This window comes from Tigriopus californicus, chromosome 7, assembly GCF_007210705.1.
Source record: "Tigriopus californicus strain San Diego chromosome 7, Tcal_SD_v2.1, whole genome shotgun sequence".
Lineage (NCBI taxonomy): Eukaryota > Metazoa > Arthropoda > Copepoda > Harpacticoida > Harpacticidae > Tigriopus > Tigriopus californicus.
The window spans coordinates 15,537,764-15,554,070 of record NC_081446.1 but is presented as its reverse complement, the minus strand read 5'-3'; the positions used below and the strand labels follow the sequence as shown (position 1 = coordinate 15,554,070).

At 42.9% G+C, this 16,307-nt stretch overlaps 3 protein-coding genes across 3 annotated transcripts; 2 read left to right on the top strand and 1 right to left on the bottom strand.

Moving 5' to 3' along the window:
* The first annotated feature begins 1,175 nt into the window (after window positions 1-1,175).
* Window positions 1,176-5,819, top strand: LOC131883899 (uncharacterized). Its single transcript, XM_059231505.1, has 5 exons — window positions 1,176-1,205; window positions 4,559-4,842; window positions 4,898-5,167; window positions 5,235-5,425; window positions 5,488-5,819. Exons 2-5 carry the CDS (start codon window positions 4,574-4,576, stop codon window positions 5,757-5,759), a joined length of 1,002 nt encoding a protein of 333 aa, XP_059087488.1. The 5' UTR covers window positions 1,176-1,205; window positions 4,559-4,573; the 3' UTR covers window positions 5,760-5,819.
* A 596-nt stretch (window positions 5,820-6,415) lies between these two features.
* LOC131883894 (lysosomal proton-coupled steroid conjugate and bile acid symporter SLC46A3-like) lies at window positions 6,416-8,472 on the top strand (the record flags this gene model as incomplete). Its single annotated transcript, XM_059231500.1, is given in 2 exon segments — window positions 6,416-7,142; window positions 7,216-8,472. Coding segments are annotated over 2 exon segments (1,572 nt in total). The 3' UTR covers window positions 8,335-8,472.
* Window positions 8,394-14,327, bottom strand: LOC131883886 (uncharacterized). Its single transcript, XM_059231487.1, has 2 exons — window positions 13,999-14,327; window positions 8,394-12,742 (listed from the first exon to the last, which is right to left on the bottom strand). Exons 1-2 carry the CDS (start codon window positions 14,218-14,220, stop codon window positions 8,510-8,512), a joined length of 4,455 nt encoding a protein of 1,484 aa, XP_059087470.1. The 5' UTR covers window positions 14,221-14,327; the 3' UTR covers window positions 8,394-8,509.
* Between the last annotated feature and the right edge of the window lie 1,980 nt (window positions 14,328-16,307).

Sequence of the window (16,307 nt, the reverse complement as noted above, 5' to 3'; positions counted from 1 at the left end):
TCGGATATAAGAGCACATTGGATCTAAGACCAGAAATTCACGGCCCCAAAGTTGCTCTTTCGATTTTTACTGTACATACAAAGAAAGCCCTTGCAATTGATGAAACCCAGTTTTCTTTTATGAGATGCTTTTTTTCTTGGTTTGGTTTTTCACGGGCTTTTCTAACCGCTACAGGGAATGTAATCCACAGTATTATTAAAATGAAAGGTTATAACTTGTCTCTGAAAGATTATAATTTGTCTAGATCCAGTTTTCAATGTATTATTTCCTCTCAAAACCTCTCTTTAATGAGGAATGTCTAACCCCCTGGTAATTTCGTTAATACTGCCCTGCTGCTTGGGCCAAGAGTTGCATGTTTCAATTCACCATGGGAATTGAATAAGTCAGGACCTTTCACCCCTGGCTGGTGGACGGAAAAGCAAGAAACAGTCCTGAAGTTGAATATCTTCCTAGTCTGACCACACACCTCTAGAAAAATATTATCTGTGAACAAGCTTTCCACCAAATCAGCCTGCTCTTGTTCATAGCTACTCTTAACCACTTTCGAAATTAAAGTACTAAAATAAGAAACGTAGATCTCTTCAATTAAAGGCAGGTAATTTTTAAATGATTTGCATGTTGAGTGCTTCCTTTCAAAGTTACAGTGCCAAACCTGACTAAGAGCAGGCTGAAAATTCGAATTTCATGTAGTATTTATCACATAACTTTGGACATATCTTCTGAGTTCCCTAAGGATACTTTGGGGCTCAAACTTGGCTAAATTAACTCTTCAACAAGATCTTGTGGCTGGATGAAGTATTTATTTGTGAACAGTAATGGCGGTAACAAATTCTTGCTTCTGTTTGCAGTCCATGTCTCTAGAAGTCCGTGCCAAATCTGACGTGGAACGTTCTCTCTCTTCCCCAGAGCCTAGAAACTTACCTTCCGGCCACTCGTAAACACCGAGCCATGCAATGAAGTTTCTAACCCTGGCGTTTGGTTTCCTTCGGTCGCATGAGAGGGAACATATTGTCACTGAAAACCGGTCTTCATAAAAGAATAACTATTTACACAATAGTGGGAGGGCCTTCTTCGCTTGGAGTTTATAAAAGTGAAGCTTGAAGAAAGTTTATGCAGTCAAGACGCCTTGAATGCGTTCGCCTTTTCATGTTGTCGAGTTTGAAGAGAAGAGCGAGTGGTTGCCCAAGCTTCTCTTCACAAAGAGGGTAAGAAATAGCGAACGCGTCTTACCTGTCTTGACCACAGTCAGGGTTGGTCACGGGGTCACGGGATACTCCCGGAAATCTCTCCTACCCTAAAAACCCGGAAATCCAGGGCGGGATTTTCAGTGCCAAATTTTGGGACATATGGGGTTTTTGTGAAAACAGAATTTTCCAGGCTATCTAGTATTTTTGCAAAGTTTTAGTCCTTTATTTCAATAAAGCAAAAGTTGTGTGCAGATAACACCAATTATCCTATCAAATCAGTCTTCATCAAAGCATTCTTTGGGACATGAAAGGGATAGGCACCTTCTGTACCTAGATACTTTTTCAAGCAGGCCCACCTTTTCAATATATCCAGCCTGTTTTGCAACTTTGAATGTGTCAGCCCTGCACAACTGAATATTCTCTCTATTGCACCGCTTGAAGAAGAGCATGAAAAAAGCCCTGACATAAAGATCCCAAGTTTCTTTAGATTTTCCACATTAACTGCTGCGGAATAACAATTCCAGAATTGAAGTGGCTCCTTGTCCCTCATGGCCTTGGAAAAACTATTCTGGATAAGACGGAAGAATCCTTGGCCTCAAAAGCTATCATTGCCTTGGTAAAGTCATTTCCAAGGGCCGCTATCAAACTTTGAGCCTGGTTTATTCTTGAAAGGGGAAGATTGGGCCAGTTTATAGTTCTCATAGGATCAAGCAGGTAAGAGACAAAGTGCGGATCTGTAATGGCCTCCTCAAATCTTTGATTAACATTCTCGTAGGTAGATTTATTGACCTCATTATTACTAAGGAGCTCTAGCCAAGCAGATAAAACAATCAGATAGATTTTTAGTGTCATCCTGAAACAAGTTCAAGACAGCTGAAATGTGTTTGAGCTGCTTTTTCATATTCTGAGCTTCAAAAAGGATGAGCCTACTGTTAAAGAGTGTCTTTATGTTAGAAGGAACCTCATCATCAGGCATGTCAATGAGTTTGCACTTATATCTCATATTTGTAAATATATGTGTCAATGGCTGCAGTTTAAGAGTTTCATCTGATTTGGGATTTGAGGGCAGCAGGCTTGTGATTGTCTCTAAAGAAGTTTTGAACTGTGACAATGGAATTCAAAGTTTGGTGAGGCGTAGCAAATTTTCAACAAGATTCAAGTAATGGGCAGAGTATCTGTAAACAATGAAGTTTTTCCTCCATGGGGACGTTTAGGCAAGCTCTGGCAGGTTTGTTTGTTTGCTGGTACCAGAGTCAGTGATGCAAGTTTGGGGCTTCAAACACATTATTGAGAGGCTGACCCTTCTTTCGCATTGCTATATGAGGAGAGGTCAGCTTTGATAAAACCAGTTTGAAACGCCAACTTTGCATCACTAGCATTGGCAGGCAAATTTGTTTGCTGGTACCAGCACTTGCCTAAATGTCAGAATACTTGTAATGGTCTACAAACATTCTCTACTGTTTGCTGAAGTCTGAATAAAAGCCCATCACTTTCACTTCAAATTTCTCTTTTACATTCAATACTGATTCCTTTGCTATTTCCACACAATATTCAACAGTCTTGACATTAACTCCAGTTAGAGGGCTAGTCAGAGAAACAACACTCACAAGATTTCTGATATTTTTTGGCCCCCTTGTGGCTGCTTAGTGTGTTTAATGGTGATTGGCTTTGAAAACATTTAGTTATGTGATTCTCAAAATCAAGTTCCAAATTCAGTGAGCCAGTGAGTTTATGGCTCATTTGTGTGCTTTGGTTGAAACTGAGTAATGCAAGAGAAGTCAATCAGCCTAACACCCTACTACCCAACTATCAAAATGTGTTCAAGGCAAAGTCTCAAGTGACTTGGTTGGAGTGACTTTTCTCTGACAAGCTCTCTTGCTCCAGTAGATTCAAAGTCCAGCAGGTACACCTTACCCTTGCAAATAAGGTTTGCAGCCAGAACTGGAGCTCTATGGATGTCTGACCAACCATCTTGACTTAAAATGGCCAATTTCCTGTTGAGGGCACAAGACATATCTGCCTCACACTCCTCCTCAACTTTGTATAAAAGGAGTCTGCTGAGTCCCTTCCAGTTTAGAAGAGGTTTGTGAGCCATCAAACCTGGCCTTGCAACTTCTAGGGCCTTTTTGAATAATGAGCTCTGCCAATCTGAATAAGATTCTATTCTGAAAGAAGAATGCTCCCCATACCTTTTGAATCCTCTCATGGTCATGGTCATTTGTCCAGATGAAAAAGCTAGTGACCAAACTAGAGCTAGATGTATGTCGTGGTTTACCATATTGATCTTCTGAGGCAGAACAAGCTTGAGTCTGGTTGTAGTTTTAGTTTTGATTTTGATTGCAATGTCCTTCATTTTTGTTCTTAGCTTTACAAATATCCAAATGATCTGATGCTCTGTCTGCCCTCTTTTGTTTCCCCATGGACACAACTTTAGTGCAAAACTGGCATTGGAATGTAAGGTTAGGCTTTCCCAATATCTTTGTATAACTTGCGCAAGAAGGACTGTCCCTCTTAAGTCCTAGAGGAGGTGGGTTCATTATGCGCGCAGCAAAATACTGGCTTGTTTGTGTAGAATTAAAAGTAAATGGCCAACAATTTTGATGTAATAAAAGGTATACCGCATGGATCCAAATATTCATGGAGTTGCTTGAATCTAAGTTAGTTTTTTTACTTGTTTGCTCCTAAATTGCGCACATTATTTAGCAAGGATCATGCCATTATTTTCTCATGTCACCGACCATTGCTTTCTATTTGGGTCGGGCTTTTCTAGCCCCGGCGTCCATTTCAGACCACCTTCTTCTATTTTTGGCACTTTCCGGCGTGGCATGGTTGAAAATGACAGAAATTTCTTTCAAGTTAAATTCTGCCATCACTGATTTGAGCTCCCCAGGTTTGGAGAACGGACACCAGCGGCCCCCTCCTCCTCCTTAGCTTGCTTCCTCCAATCCATAGATGGCAGGCAGATCGGAGTAGCAGCAGTCTAAACAGGGCTATATTTCGGCTGAATGGAAACATCGGAAACATCACATGTAGTAATAACCGAATCAGTTGTCATGGACAGCATTGATCCTTTGGACACCGCAAGGTTCTTCGTGCTCACTAATGCGAAAACAAAAGAGAAATATCTTTCGTATTGGAGAGATTTTGTCACCTTCTCAGACATTCACACTGGAAATCGCCCAACAGAGGAGATTTTTTTGAATTACTTTAAATCAAAGAGAAATGAACAAGGATACTCTGGCAAAACCTTGCTGACGGTATTTTCGTGCCTCAATAAAGTAAATCAACTTATTTACGATGAAAAGCTTCAGGTAATCTTGTTTTTCTCATCCACGTTAATCATTATTTAAAATATTATTCCTTTTTTTTAGAAATGGCCAATTTTGATGGAATACTTAAAAAAATGCAGTCAACATGAGGTGGTTAAAAAGGCCTTTACATTTGAAGAAGCAGAAATCAACAAATTTCTGCGGGAAGGCAATAACCACAATGCTTGGATCCTTGTCCGCAAAGCAATTGCAGTTGTCGCCATTTGTGGGGGGCACAGAATGGCTGAATTGCGTCGACTCACATTTGATGATGTTTCGCAAGTCTCTAATGGTTTTGTTGTGCAGTACCAACACTTCAAAAAGAGTGGCCTAAAGCGAATTCATTCGTAAGTGAAATCCTTTATTTTGATTTTATGACCTTAAAGTAATCTATTTGTTTAGCAGTTACTTGATACCCTATCGAGGGGACAAAAGTGACGAAATTTGTTACGGAACAATCCTAAGGACATACATTGAGGCCGTGAATGAATCGCTTCAGAAAAAACCTCACAAGTCCAAGCCTCTATTCTTCACCGGAAAAAATGAGACTAAGAAAGGGTGCGTTTTTTTGAATTCTCCAGTTGGAATCAACACGCTGGCTGATACTGGAAAGAAAATCGCAAGTTGGCTTGGTCTGCCAAACCCTGACGGTTATACGGGTCATTGCTTTAGGCATGTATTTGGCATGTGGTAGAGACTATTTCGATTGTTAATCTACTTTTCTTACTCACTATTCCAGGCGGACGGCTGCTTCCCTTGCAGCTGATAATAATGCTTCGTGTCTTCAAATGTCGACTCATTTTGGTTGGCGAAATCCCAAAATTGCTTTGGAATATATTTCAAACGCAAGGCCTCAGAGAAACAAAATGACGATACTTATTTCCGGATATAGCTCATCAAATGCCAAGACTGACCCTACGCAGGAAAATGGTTAGAGCATAGAGGACAAGCTTTACAATAAGGATTTTTAATTAATATATATTCATCCATAGAACAAAAGGCCGTGGGGCAAGAGGACCCATTGTCTACGGATCAGATTGATGACGAAGAGGTTGGACTCTTTGTGGAAAATGTCGATGATGATGAGTATGAACCCTCTACGGAAAATGTCGATGAGGATGAGAATCCACTCGCTGTGGAACATGTCAGTGAGGACAAAGATGCGTCATCTTTGAAACGGTTGAATGATGGAGAGGATGCTGCTTGTAAACGGTTGTGTATCGACAATATGAACGGTTATACCTTGAACTTCAATTTCTTTTAATTGATGTTTTTTCTTGGAAACTAATTTAAAGTCAATGAAATAAAGTTTCTGACAGTGGCATTTGGTTTCTTTTACGTACAGGAGATTGAAAATTATACCCATGAAAACCGGTTTTCGCGAAAGAAAATCCTTGTTAGCTGAAGGCTATATGATGTGTTTCAAATTACATTCTTTGAAAAGAAAACATAGCATCCTTTAACTAGGAATTTGTCTTTTTTTTAATCATCTTTACATAGGTTACAGACACATTAACGAGTTCGTCGTTCTTATAGAAAAGTAGATTAACTTTAAAAAGTTATTTTTACTTCTTTTGAAGTGCATGTGGATGACCCGGTAGCAAAGAGCTAACATGCCAGTGCTATTCCAAGGCTTTACCATGACGAAGACAAAAGGACAGAATGAATTTGATCTCCACCAATCCGCATGATTTCGTTTACAAGAACCTCAAATATATCCCTAATCCATTAAACTTTGGCGAGGGTTAAGAGATATCGAGCTGGACAAGATGTGTCTGGGATTCTAGATATCCTTCAGTGAATCCAATTCTCGATTATTTTGGATGTAAAGTCGTTGATGCCCAATCCCATGGACATCTCCCCATCTAAACATTGGCCTATATTCATTACAGTTCGGATTTTTGCATCATCGAGTTTCACACATTTTATGCAAGGAATATATATATACGTAACTAGCCTAGTTATACTGATACTGCACAATATCTGCGGTTGGAGTGACCCTAAACTACCCAACGAAACATTGTTTTATCTCAACAGAGTACGTTCACCCATTATAGTTGTAGAACAACGTGGGGAATGGGCCCAAAGGGGATTGTAACCACCATTTCTCGGCATTCATGGAAGATAAGGATGATGGCCACTCTGACACGAACTATTTGGGATTGTCAGAGAGGCATTTTAGTCGTTGGTCAACATGAAGGAGGTGCCAACGGTAACCTTGGAGACCCCCAAGAAAAGCATCGGGGGCCATGTCAAGAGCTTCTTCCAAAACATCACCGTGGAACCTGCCTACCTGATATTTGCCATCTCCCAAGGGCTGTACATGATTGTGGCATCGGAGTTGTACATCACCAAGGTATGCAAGGTCAATCTAGCCTTTTCAGAGGACGTTTGTGACAACATCCAGCAACACAAAGAGGAACAAGTTCAAGTCCAGAAATACGTCTCCACTCTGAAGATCTACAACAGCATCTTGCAAGCATTTCCTTCCGTGTTGTTTGCTTTATTTGCTGGACCATGGTCGGACACCCATGGGCGCAAGTTCCTCATCATGGCCTCAATGTTTGGTTTCGTCTTTAACAATGGAGTCTTCATGATCAACGCCTACTTCTTCTATCAACTGAAAGCGGAATATCTCTTATTCGAGGTAAACAGCGATTGTCTCACTTAAGAAGGATTATCTTCGTCCGTCGTGCTAACCAATGATTTTGAACCTTCAGTGTCTCCAAGATTGCACGGGCGGATTCGTGGTGTTTTTCATGTCCGTCAATGCTTATTTGGCTGATGTGACAAGTCCAGAGACCAGAACCAAGCGCGTGGCCTTCATGTCTGGGCTTTGGCCCGTGGGTTTCAATATCGGCAAGGCTTTGAGCGGCGTCATCAAGACCAAATTGGGATTCATGTTCAATTTTGGGATTGGTATGGCCTTATCCATATTGGCCATGCTCTACATCTTGATCTTTCTGAAGGACAGTATTGCTATTAGAGAGCGAAGGCTTTCCAAACGATCTCGCTTGGCCATGGGACCTGACGCCATCGAGGTGGACGTGGAGACCCGAGTCAAGATCACCAAGAAACAGATGTTTACCAGTCTATTTGACATCAATAACGTCAAGAGAGGATTCAGAGCCCTCACGAAGAAGCGAAAGGGCAACCTCAGGACGATCGTGATCCTGATGGTCTTTTGCTTTGAGATGGAAATGTTCATCAATGTGGGCGAATGGTCCAATACGTATCTGTTTCTGCGGCGACAACTCGAATTCACCATGGTTGATTACACACGGTTCTCAGTGATAGTTGGAATCATCGGGATCTCGGCTCAGTATATCACCATTCCACTCTTTACGCAAAAGTTCAAATTCAGGGATTCCACCATCGTTCTCATCGATATCGCGGGTTGCTTCATTCAGACTTTGATCGTGGCGTTCGCCTCTTCGGAATGGATGCTTTACTTGGGAGCTTGTATCGCTTTCCTGGACGCCACATCCTTCACCATGCTTCGATGTATGATATCAAAGTACGTGGAGCCAGACGAGTTCGGGACTATCCTGTCCATCATTGGAGCCATACAATCGTTCATACCTATCGCCTCTAGTCCAATTTTTGGAATCTTGTACAGGAGTACTGTGGAATTGTTTCCACAGCTTTATCTCCTCGTTTTGGCCGCCCTATTCCTGATAGATTGGGGCGTGTTGCTGTACATTCACGTGGGGTTGAAGAAGCTGTCCGGTGACCAAGAGATTGAAATGAAAGATATGGAGAAAGAGGGGGTCGTAGAGAAGCTATTTGTCGAGGAACTGCCCATGGAAAAAGGCAAAGATAAAATACCATCTCTATAATGTTAGAACTTGCTTTGGACCCCGCGAACTGTAACTCATCACGGTAGGAGAGTACTGTGTTATGAAGATTGCAATGGGTGTTTAATCACGTTTTTCATGATGTATTGACTAGGTAATAAATCACCCTAAATAACTGAATATCTTGATACCTGTATGGATTGATTCACCGAGTCGGCTAGAACATGTCCTCAAAAGATAAGACTTGCGAAACATCGTCTCCAATGGGATTTCCCATTCCCATAGCCAAATTGAAGTCGTTAATGGCGTTATTGGACTCGAAAGGGTCATTGCTTCGAATTGGGGAAGGCACCACCGGAGGAATGTCCAGAGTTTCCGCCACTTTGAACAAGTCAGCAAGGATGTCTTGCTCCTCTTGAGAAGTTTTGGCAGGCTTCTTCACTCTTTTCGAAGGGGTGTTTTGCGACGAAGAAGCATTTCGTGCCATGGCCATGGATTGGTTTTGACTAGCGACCGGGATTTCCACCACCTCTCCATTGGATTTGATTAAACGCTTCACACCACCAATGTTGTCAGCCTTGGAAAAGGCTAATTTAGGCGGCTCTTGGCGAGTTTCAGGTGGCTTTTCACTTGACTTTTGAGCCGCAAAGCCTGAGTAAACCTTCCGCTTCTTCAAAAGCCTTTGTACTTTCGTCTCTTGACCTTTTCTGACAAAAATATTACTAGTAGACGTCGTTTTAGGCGCATCCAAAGAAACCGATGGTTTAGAGTTCGCAGTTGGTTTGGTTTCAGGCAAGTTGGAGGATGCTCGAGGTTCTGGCCTTTTGGCCTCAAGATCGACTTTGGTTTTTGTCGTGGTAACCTTTTGAGCTGATGTTGTCCTGGGTGTTCGTGTCGAAGTCCGTTGCCGTTCAGCTTTTGGGGGTGGTGGGGTGGGGGCCTCTACTTCGGCGAACAATCGGCTCAAGGGTAGTTCCAAGATCTTGGCTGCGATGGACTGACTCTTTTCGTCGCTAACAGGTTCCCTAACTTTAGGGGCAGGTTTCTTCGCCTTATATCCTCCATACTTTCTCCGACCCTTATTTGGAGGTTGGGGTTGCATTTGGGGCAGGGCCGGTCTCTTGGTCAAAACTGGGGCTGAATTTGAATTTGCAGGAGTGATTGCAGACTCACTTGTAGGGCCTGAGACCACTTGAGGTGGTGGTGGTTCCAAAGTATGGATCATGTATTGTGGTTTCTGAGGAGTGGGCAAATTCCGGGTTGGACTCAGGTTGAGAAGATTTGAGGTAGTAAGAGGGACAGAAGTCGGCGGCTTTGCCGGGCTGAAGGGTACTGGAACAGACTTAACAGCAAAAGGTTTGATCGGAGACAGTTTGGAGGCAGAAGTTCGTGGTGCGAATGAAGCGGCTTGAGTCGAGTCCACTGAGGATATGGATAAGATGGTGGCCGCTGCTTCAAAATGGGCTTCAGTGCTGTTTTTTTCTTCTTTTCGCTTGGCTTTGAGCTCACTCTCTTGTATTAAGTCGCTTTTTCTTTTTCTTTCAGCCTCTAGCTTTTTGGTCGCCTGGGCTTCATCAAATTCTTGTTTGATCTTCAATATCTCGGTCTTGTTGGCACCTTGGGGATAAATCTTCTCCCCCGTTTTTGGATCAATTTTGATCACCTGACTCCGCTTGGGGTAGTTTTTCTTCTTCTTTCCGATCACATTCTCACTCAGTCCTTTTTGGGTAAAGGCCTTGTCCAAGTAGGCCGTTATCTCAGTACTTAAGAGACTCCTCGCACTGGCGGCATCACTGAAGTACTGAGGTGATTTGATCAAAGCCTGACCGCGGTGTGCACTTTTGGCCGAGTTATCACGAATTATGGCCATGACAGCCTTCATTTCAGCCTCAGTTTCCACGCAAATAGGTCCAATAAGGCTGTTATTAACAGTGCAAGTCATCTTATATTTGCCCTTGCCCACTAGACCGGAACTAGTAGCTGGTGCTTGGCCGGCAACTTCGATGACGCTCCGGGGGCCGGGTCGAACTGAGCCAGGGATCACCGACTTGTTACTCCCGATGGAGGGTGAAGGTAAGTCAATAATCTCAGTCTTAATCACTGGACTGGTCGTGGGTGGTTTGGGGGAGTTTGCTCCCGGAGGACTTGACATTGGCGACACGTGGGCAATCACTTTCCTTGATGACGGAGGAGTACTGATGCTGGGTGTTGATGGAGAGGGATTGGAATCGGTCGGTTGTTGGGATTTGGAAGTTTCGTAATTGGTCAGTTTGCCATACCAATTCAACACGGCGAGGAAGTCAATTGGCCCCCCCATGTTGGAGCAAGCCCGACAAATGAGCATGGCTACCACTGGATCAACGCCACTCTGAAGCCAAGCTTGGTCCAGGGGGAAATCTTGCATCAGCAGCTGGATGTGATGCTTGAATTGAGCGACTTGCTCGGGATCATTGAGGAAAGCTTGGAACTCTGGACCATAATAGGGCAACCCATCGTTCTCACCCACTTGTATTTGGTGGGACTGATTCAGGATTTCCTCGGGACAAGGGAATCGAGTGGGACCGGGCACTTCAGGAACGACTTTCTTCGGTCGTCCTCGCTTCGGCCGATATCGCTCCGGCGTAGTTAGTGTTCCTGGGGCAATTGCCACTTTCAAAGCTTGGCCTTCTACTCCATCGGAATTGGAGCACAAGTACATGGACACATTATCCTTCTGAGCATTCACAGATACGTCCATGGTGTCTTGGGGCAGATCAATCGCAGCCTTCCCATCACCGACATGGAACACTAGCTTAGGGGCAGATCGATCCGAAGCATGGCCTTGATGTGCTTTAAAGGATTTTTGCACTTTTTGAATAAAGTCCAAGCTCACGGGGTCCTGTCCCAGTCCTTTGACCAAGTGTTTGAACTCGCGGTCAAAGTCGTCGGGGGTCAAGTTCAAGCGTTTGGAGAGATTGCTGATGTAGATTGCTGACGACTCCTGATTTTCTTTCTCAGATGGAGGTGGGAGGTCATGGGTTGAATTAGGCAAAACAATAGAGATTGGAACACCCACATTCATTGATAAGCGATTACTCAGACTGCCCAAGACTTGGTTGTCGGGTGATGCTTTGGCACTCTTTTTCTTTGAATATGATTTGATGGGCGAGACTGGCGAGGACATTTTTTCAGCTATAGGCGTCTCAGGCTCTAGGGCGGGAGGAGTTGATTTGTGCGTCTGACCATCATCGTCATCATCATCAACATCAGTCACGGGCTTCTGATCCAAATCGGGTAAGGCCAAGGGTAAACTGCTGTTCTCATTCGGATTGATTTGCCAAGAGTCATTGGATCCATCTTTCTTGAGCACCATCTTCATAGGCGATAATCCGGCAGGACTGCCTTGACTTTGAGCTCGGACCGGACTGTCAACTCTAGCGGGTGGACTCTTGAAGATTTCAACATCACTGGGCGCCGATCCGGATGCCGAAGCTCCAAGATCGGGCCGAATCACCTCATTAGGACTCGATTTCCGTTGAGGACTAAGAGTTCGGTGGGGGCTGGTCGACGCCGCGCTCAAGCGGAAATCATTCATTCGATCGACTCTGGGAGTGAGAGCCGCCGTGTCAGACTCAGAATCGGACATACCATAATCGTCTCGCCTCAATGGCGTGAGAGGCAAGGGGGAGAGCATCTGAGGCAAGTGCATCTGACTGACGGTTCGTAAGTACTTGGGAATGGGACACCTAAACTCCGAGTCCGTCTCACTCGTCCTCGGCGAGGGTGGCACGCCTCCCCGGGGCGACCACGGCGAACTCTGTCCGGAGAAGGGTGACATAAACCCAAAGTCCTCTTCACTCAAGAGCGATCGAGCTGGAGAGGGGGCTGGAATGCTATTGTCTGAGACTGGTCGTACTGGATTTGGATTGGAACCCGAATGAACGTCCGCGGGTGCGGCCGCCACTCCGTCGTCATCTTCGCTTAAATCTAAGTCATCAAAAATCGATGCGAGCTTCGAAGGAGGCTGTCTCGGACCCGACTCATTGACATCGATGCTGGAGTTAGGCTCATCTTTGGCTGGTCCAGAGCGACAATTATTAATCGTCTCCTCAGATTGGGTCCCATCATCAACCACGCCAGACTTGACATGTTGGGGCGGCTTCTGAGACGCTGACCTTGAATCCAACGGCAAGGGAATCTCAGTGATGCGAGAACTTGATGGCTTTGAACCGAGATCAGGCCCAGGTCTAGCACCGATTTCCAAGTCGGAAGGAGCTGGGCTTGGTGTTGGTGTTGTTTTTGATACTGTGTCAGATAATGATTTGGACGTTGCAACAGGTTTTGCTGCAGATGCTGGATTTGGGTTTCGTGGGACATGTTGAAGATGCAGTTCTGACCACTTCAAGTAGAGTTGAGGATCACTTCGTCCGGAATAGTGAGCCGGATCATATACGTTGAAGGGCCAAGGACACTAGAAAATGGGGAGCAAAGTCAGTTTAGAGGGACAAGATAAAAAAACTACTCCTCAAAGTGTTGCATAAAAGGCTCCACTTGGTTTCAGCGTAGATACTTCGATTAGGTATTTTTTTTCTAGCTTCAATTCTTGGGTTTGTAATTGCCGACACAAGGAAATGAAATTCCCTATAAGTCACGTGGAGTCATAATTAGACTCCCATGAAATATGTTGTTTTACATCGAGCACAAATTGCAAAAGTTTGACGGTTCGGATGTGCGAAAGAGCTGAACCAATGCGTTGGGAAGACATCTTGATTTGTGTAACCCTCTCCAATTTCTGCTCCATATATGGACAATCTTTTTTTATCGGAGTCTTGACTTATAATTCATGAAATATTTGATCATGTAAATTGCTTGAATTAGTCGCTCTAAGGCACCTACTTTTGAATTTAGGGCTGGTTTGGGATCGTTGACAAAAACCGATCAAAGTCACGTTTAAAACTGAATAGTGGGTCATCTAAAATATAGAATCGTCGAAGGGAGCACGGCAGCAAGTTGTTTTATTGTTTCATAATGACAAGGTGTAATATGGGTGGAACCCGAGGTGGAAAACAGGAGATACGAGACGTGTTGAAAGGTTTACTGACCCTAAAGCCAATCTAGATTTGTCTTACAAAAATAGTCTGAAAAGAGATTTGCCAATGTGGGGTTCCACAGGTAGTCAATCTTTCTCTAGCTGATGATTGGTATGATGTCGGTTATGTTCAACCGACATGGCATACCACCATTTTACAAGTATGATATAACACATACACATTCATTATTGTTAAGAGCAAGCACAATTTTCAGCCCTGAGCTTCCTTCTTTAGGGTGTATGACAACATAAAAAAAAATCTTTTAAGATTGACAAAAAGCTTCGAGTTTCTTCAGTTGCTAAAACAGACACGAAAATTTAAAGGCCACTCTGAAGCATGGAAAAAAGGAACGATTAACGAGTAAAATTTTTTGTTTTTTGGGGGTCGTTACAATTACAATATTTTAAAATGTGATGGGATTACAGTTCCATTTTCAAAAAAGGAACGAATTACTGTTATTTCTGCCAGGTTTTCTCCTGGGAATTGATCAATTGATCACAAACCGGTTTATTGCACTGTTTAGCCAACCGAGCGTCTAGAAATTTATGATCGAGGGTGAGTGAAGAAATAGTTTCCATCTTCGTAGAACAACCTACAGGTCTACCCGGTACAGTACTCCTCTGCTTGACCCACCCACCTCCGCGTTTTGACAAGTGAAGATCGATTGGCCGGCTCGGTCAATGTGATTGAGCACGATGGGAGCGTGACAGGCGGGGCACTCCGAGGGCGGGCGGGACAAGAATTGGGCTGAGCTCCGCCACGATTGATAGGCCTCGATGAGTGCGGGCGATGCGTCAGAGGGTGGACTTCGGGGAAACTCGAAACGGGCCGTCATCATGCACAGGCCAAGACCGGCCATTGAGCACCAGTGACCGCAATTGGGGGCGTGTAGGACGGGTTCAGACTTGGATAAAGTCCACCCAACTGGCGAAAACCACTCATTGAAAACACTGTTTATTGTCAGCTGACATTTTCTCAGGCTGCCCAAGAAATGGGGTTTTCGGATTCTATCATGGTAGTTCTAACGGTTCTTATGGATCTAGCTTTTGAGTGATGGGAGCCTAGAACCGATTTATAAAAAGAATTTGAGTGCCATGGATGGGTTTTTCAGCAGTTTGATTAGCTATGATAGGCTTTAGTTCACACTATGGCCACAGACACTGGGACAATTTTGTTCTTGGTTGGTCACTTTTGGCTTCGTGACTTGACATCAACAAAAACAATAGGACTAAGTGTTGCCAAGTACTGCTAATGGGATTATCCAAGAAGTATTCAAACCTGTGATGCACAGAAATCTTGGAATGCCATCAGGCAACTTTCAGCTATGCTCTTAAGACTTTAAAAGAAGTCTTGCGATATCAGTCAATCAGAAAGTTCAATTTCTGTTTTTGAATGAAGGCAGTTGTAGCCTAATATAGTATAAAACTGACACTCAAAACACACTTAAAGGCACATCAGTCCAAACATACGTAATTTCAAAATCATTAGATATGCTATTTGAACCTTCAGTAGAAATTTCGTGGACATTTATAAAGTACCTACTTAGCTCTTGCAAGTTGAATGTCAAAACTGCCCTGATGGTACCTTGACGATGACTAATTAACATAAAACACACATTTACGACCTCGAATGGGCTATTTCCTCTCCTTGAAACGAAAATATATCAGTTAAAAATGGTAAAGAAGTCATTTTGAGCAAATTACGGAAATACTCTTTGGAAACGAAATTCAAAATTCCTCCTACATTTATTTTAGGTTTGGTATTCAATGTTACATTATCATTTGCTCTAAAAATTGCGGTATTCTATTTAAGGGTTAGGTTTTCCAACTTAAAGGGTGACTAAAAGTTTAGTCGATATTTAATTCTTGGCCTTAAGAATAAAAAAACATTCCTAAAAATGGCATTGGTTTTCATGAAACTTAAGTGAACCACATAACTAGGTTTATCAAGATCATTCATAAAAAACTTGTAGCCAAAATAGGCATCATATAATCTTAGTTTAAATAGCACCACACAATGAAAAAAAGGATTTGCTTGAGACCCAAACGTACTCAATGTCCATGTGGTCTTCAGGGAACAACATGTGGCCCCATTTTGACGAAACTGGACCATGCAACTTGTGACAGCTAAGTAACCGCTTTATATTTGCTTATGACATTTGACATAAACGTGCAACTTCTAAATCTGATGATTTTGATTTACAACTGCTGTACCGTACATCCGGCTTTATATTTGCTTATGACATTTGACATAAACGTGCAACTTCTAAATCTGATGATTTTGATTTACAAAATATTTTGTCAGATGAGCCAAAATATGCCAAAATACATCACGTATTTTTTAGGTGGCATGTTATGCTTTTTTTGATCGACACCTTACTTCTTTGGCAAAACACCAATTGAGCCTCTTGATTTGTTGAAATCGAAAAACGTCTTTAAAAGTCTTAAGAGCATAGTTGAAAGTTACATTACACCATACTCCATGCATTACAACATTCTCAGCACCGAGTGGAGAGAACGTTCCTCACTCAGCGTTGCCAAAAGGCTTCCGCGGTGGCCAAAATTTCCAAAATTGCTACTTTTAAAACTCCATGCTCGTTCCAGAGCTTGAACGATTACCGAAAAGTAACGCAAAATCAATACTTTTCAGAAAAGACACGCATTAGCATCAAATGGCATAAAACAAAGGTTGTACACGTTTGGCAACACCACCTCCAGCACCAAGTTTGCAGAAAAAGATGGCCTAAAATTGAAAAGTAACGTATTATCCGTAGTTTAGAAAATATGACGTCAAAAAATTGACAGATGTACAAGGATGTAAGGTTTTTTTTTGTTATGGTCTTTTTTTCATTTTTACTAAAGATTTAGCATTTTCATCTCTGTTTTCATGGTTTGAAAGAAGTTAACATAAGGCAATTATTCCACTGGTTTTACCCGAGGAAAAATC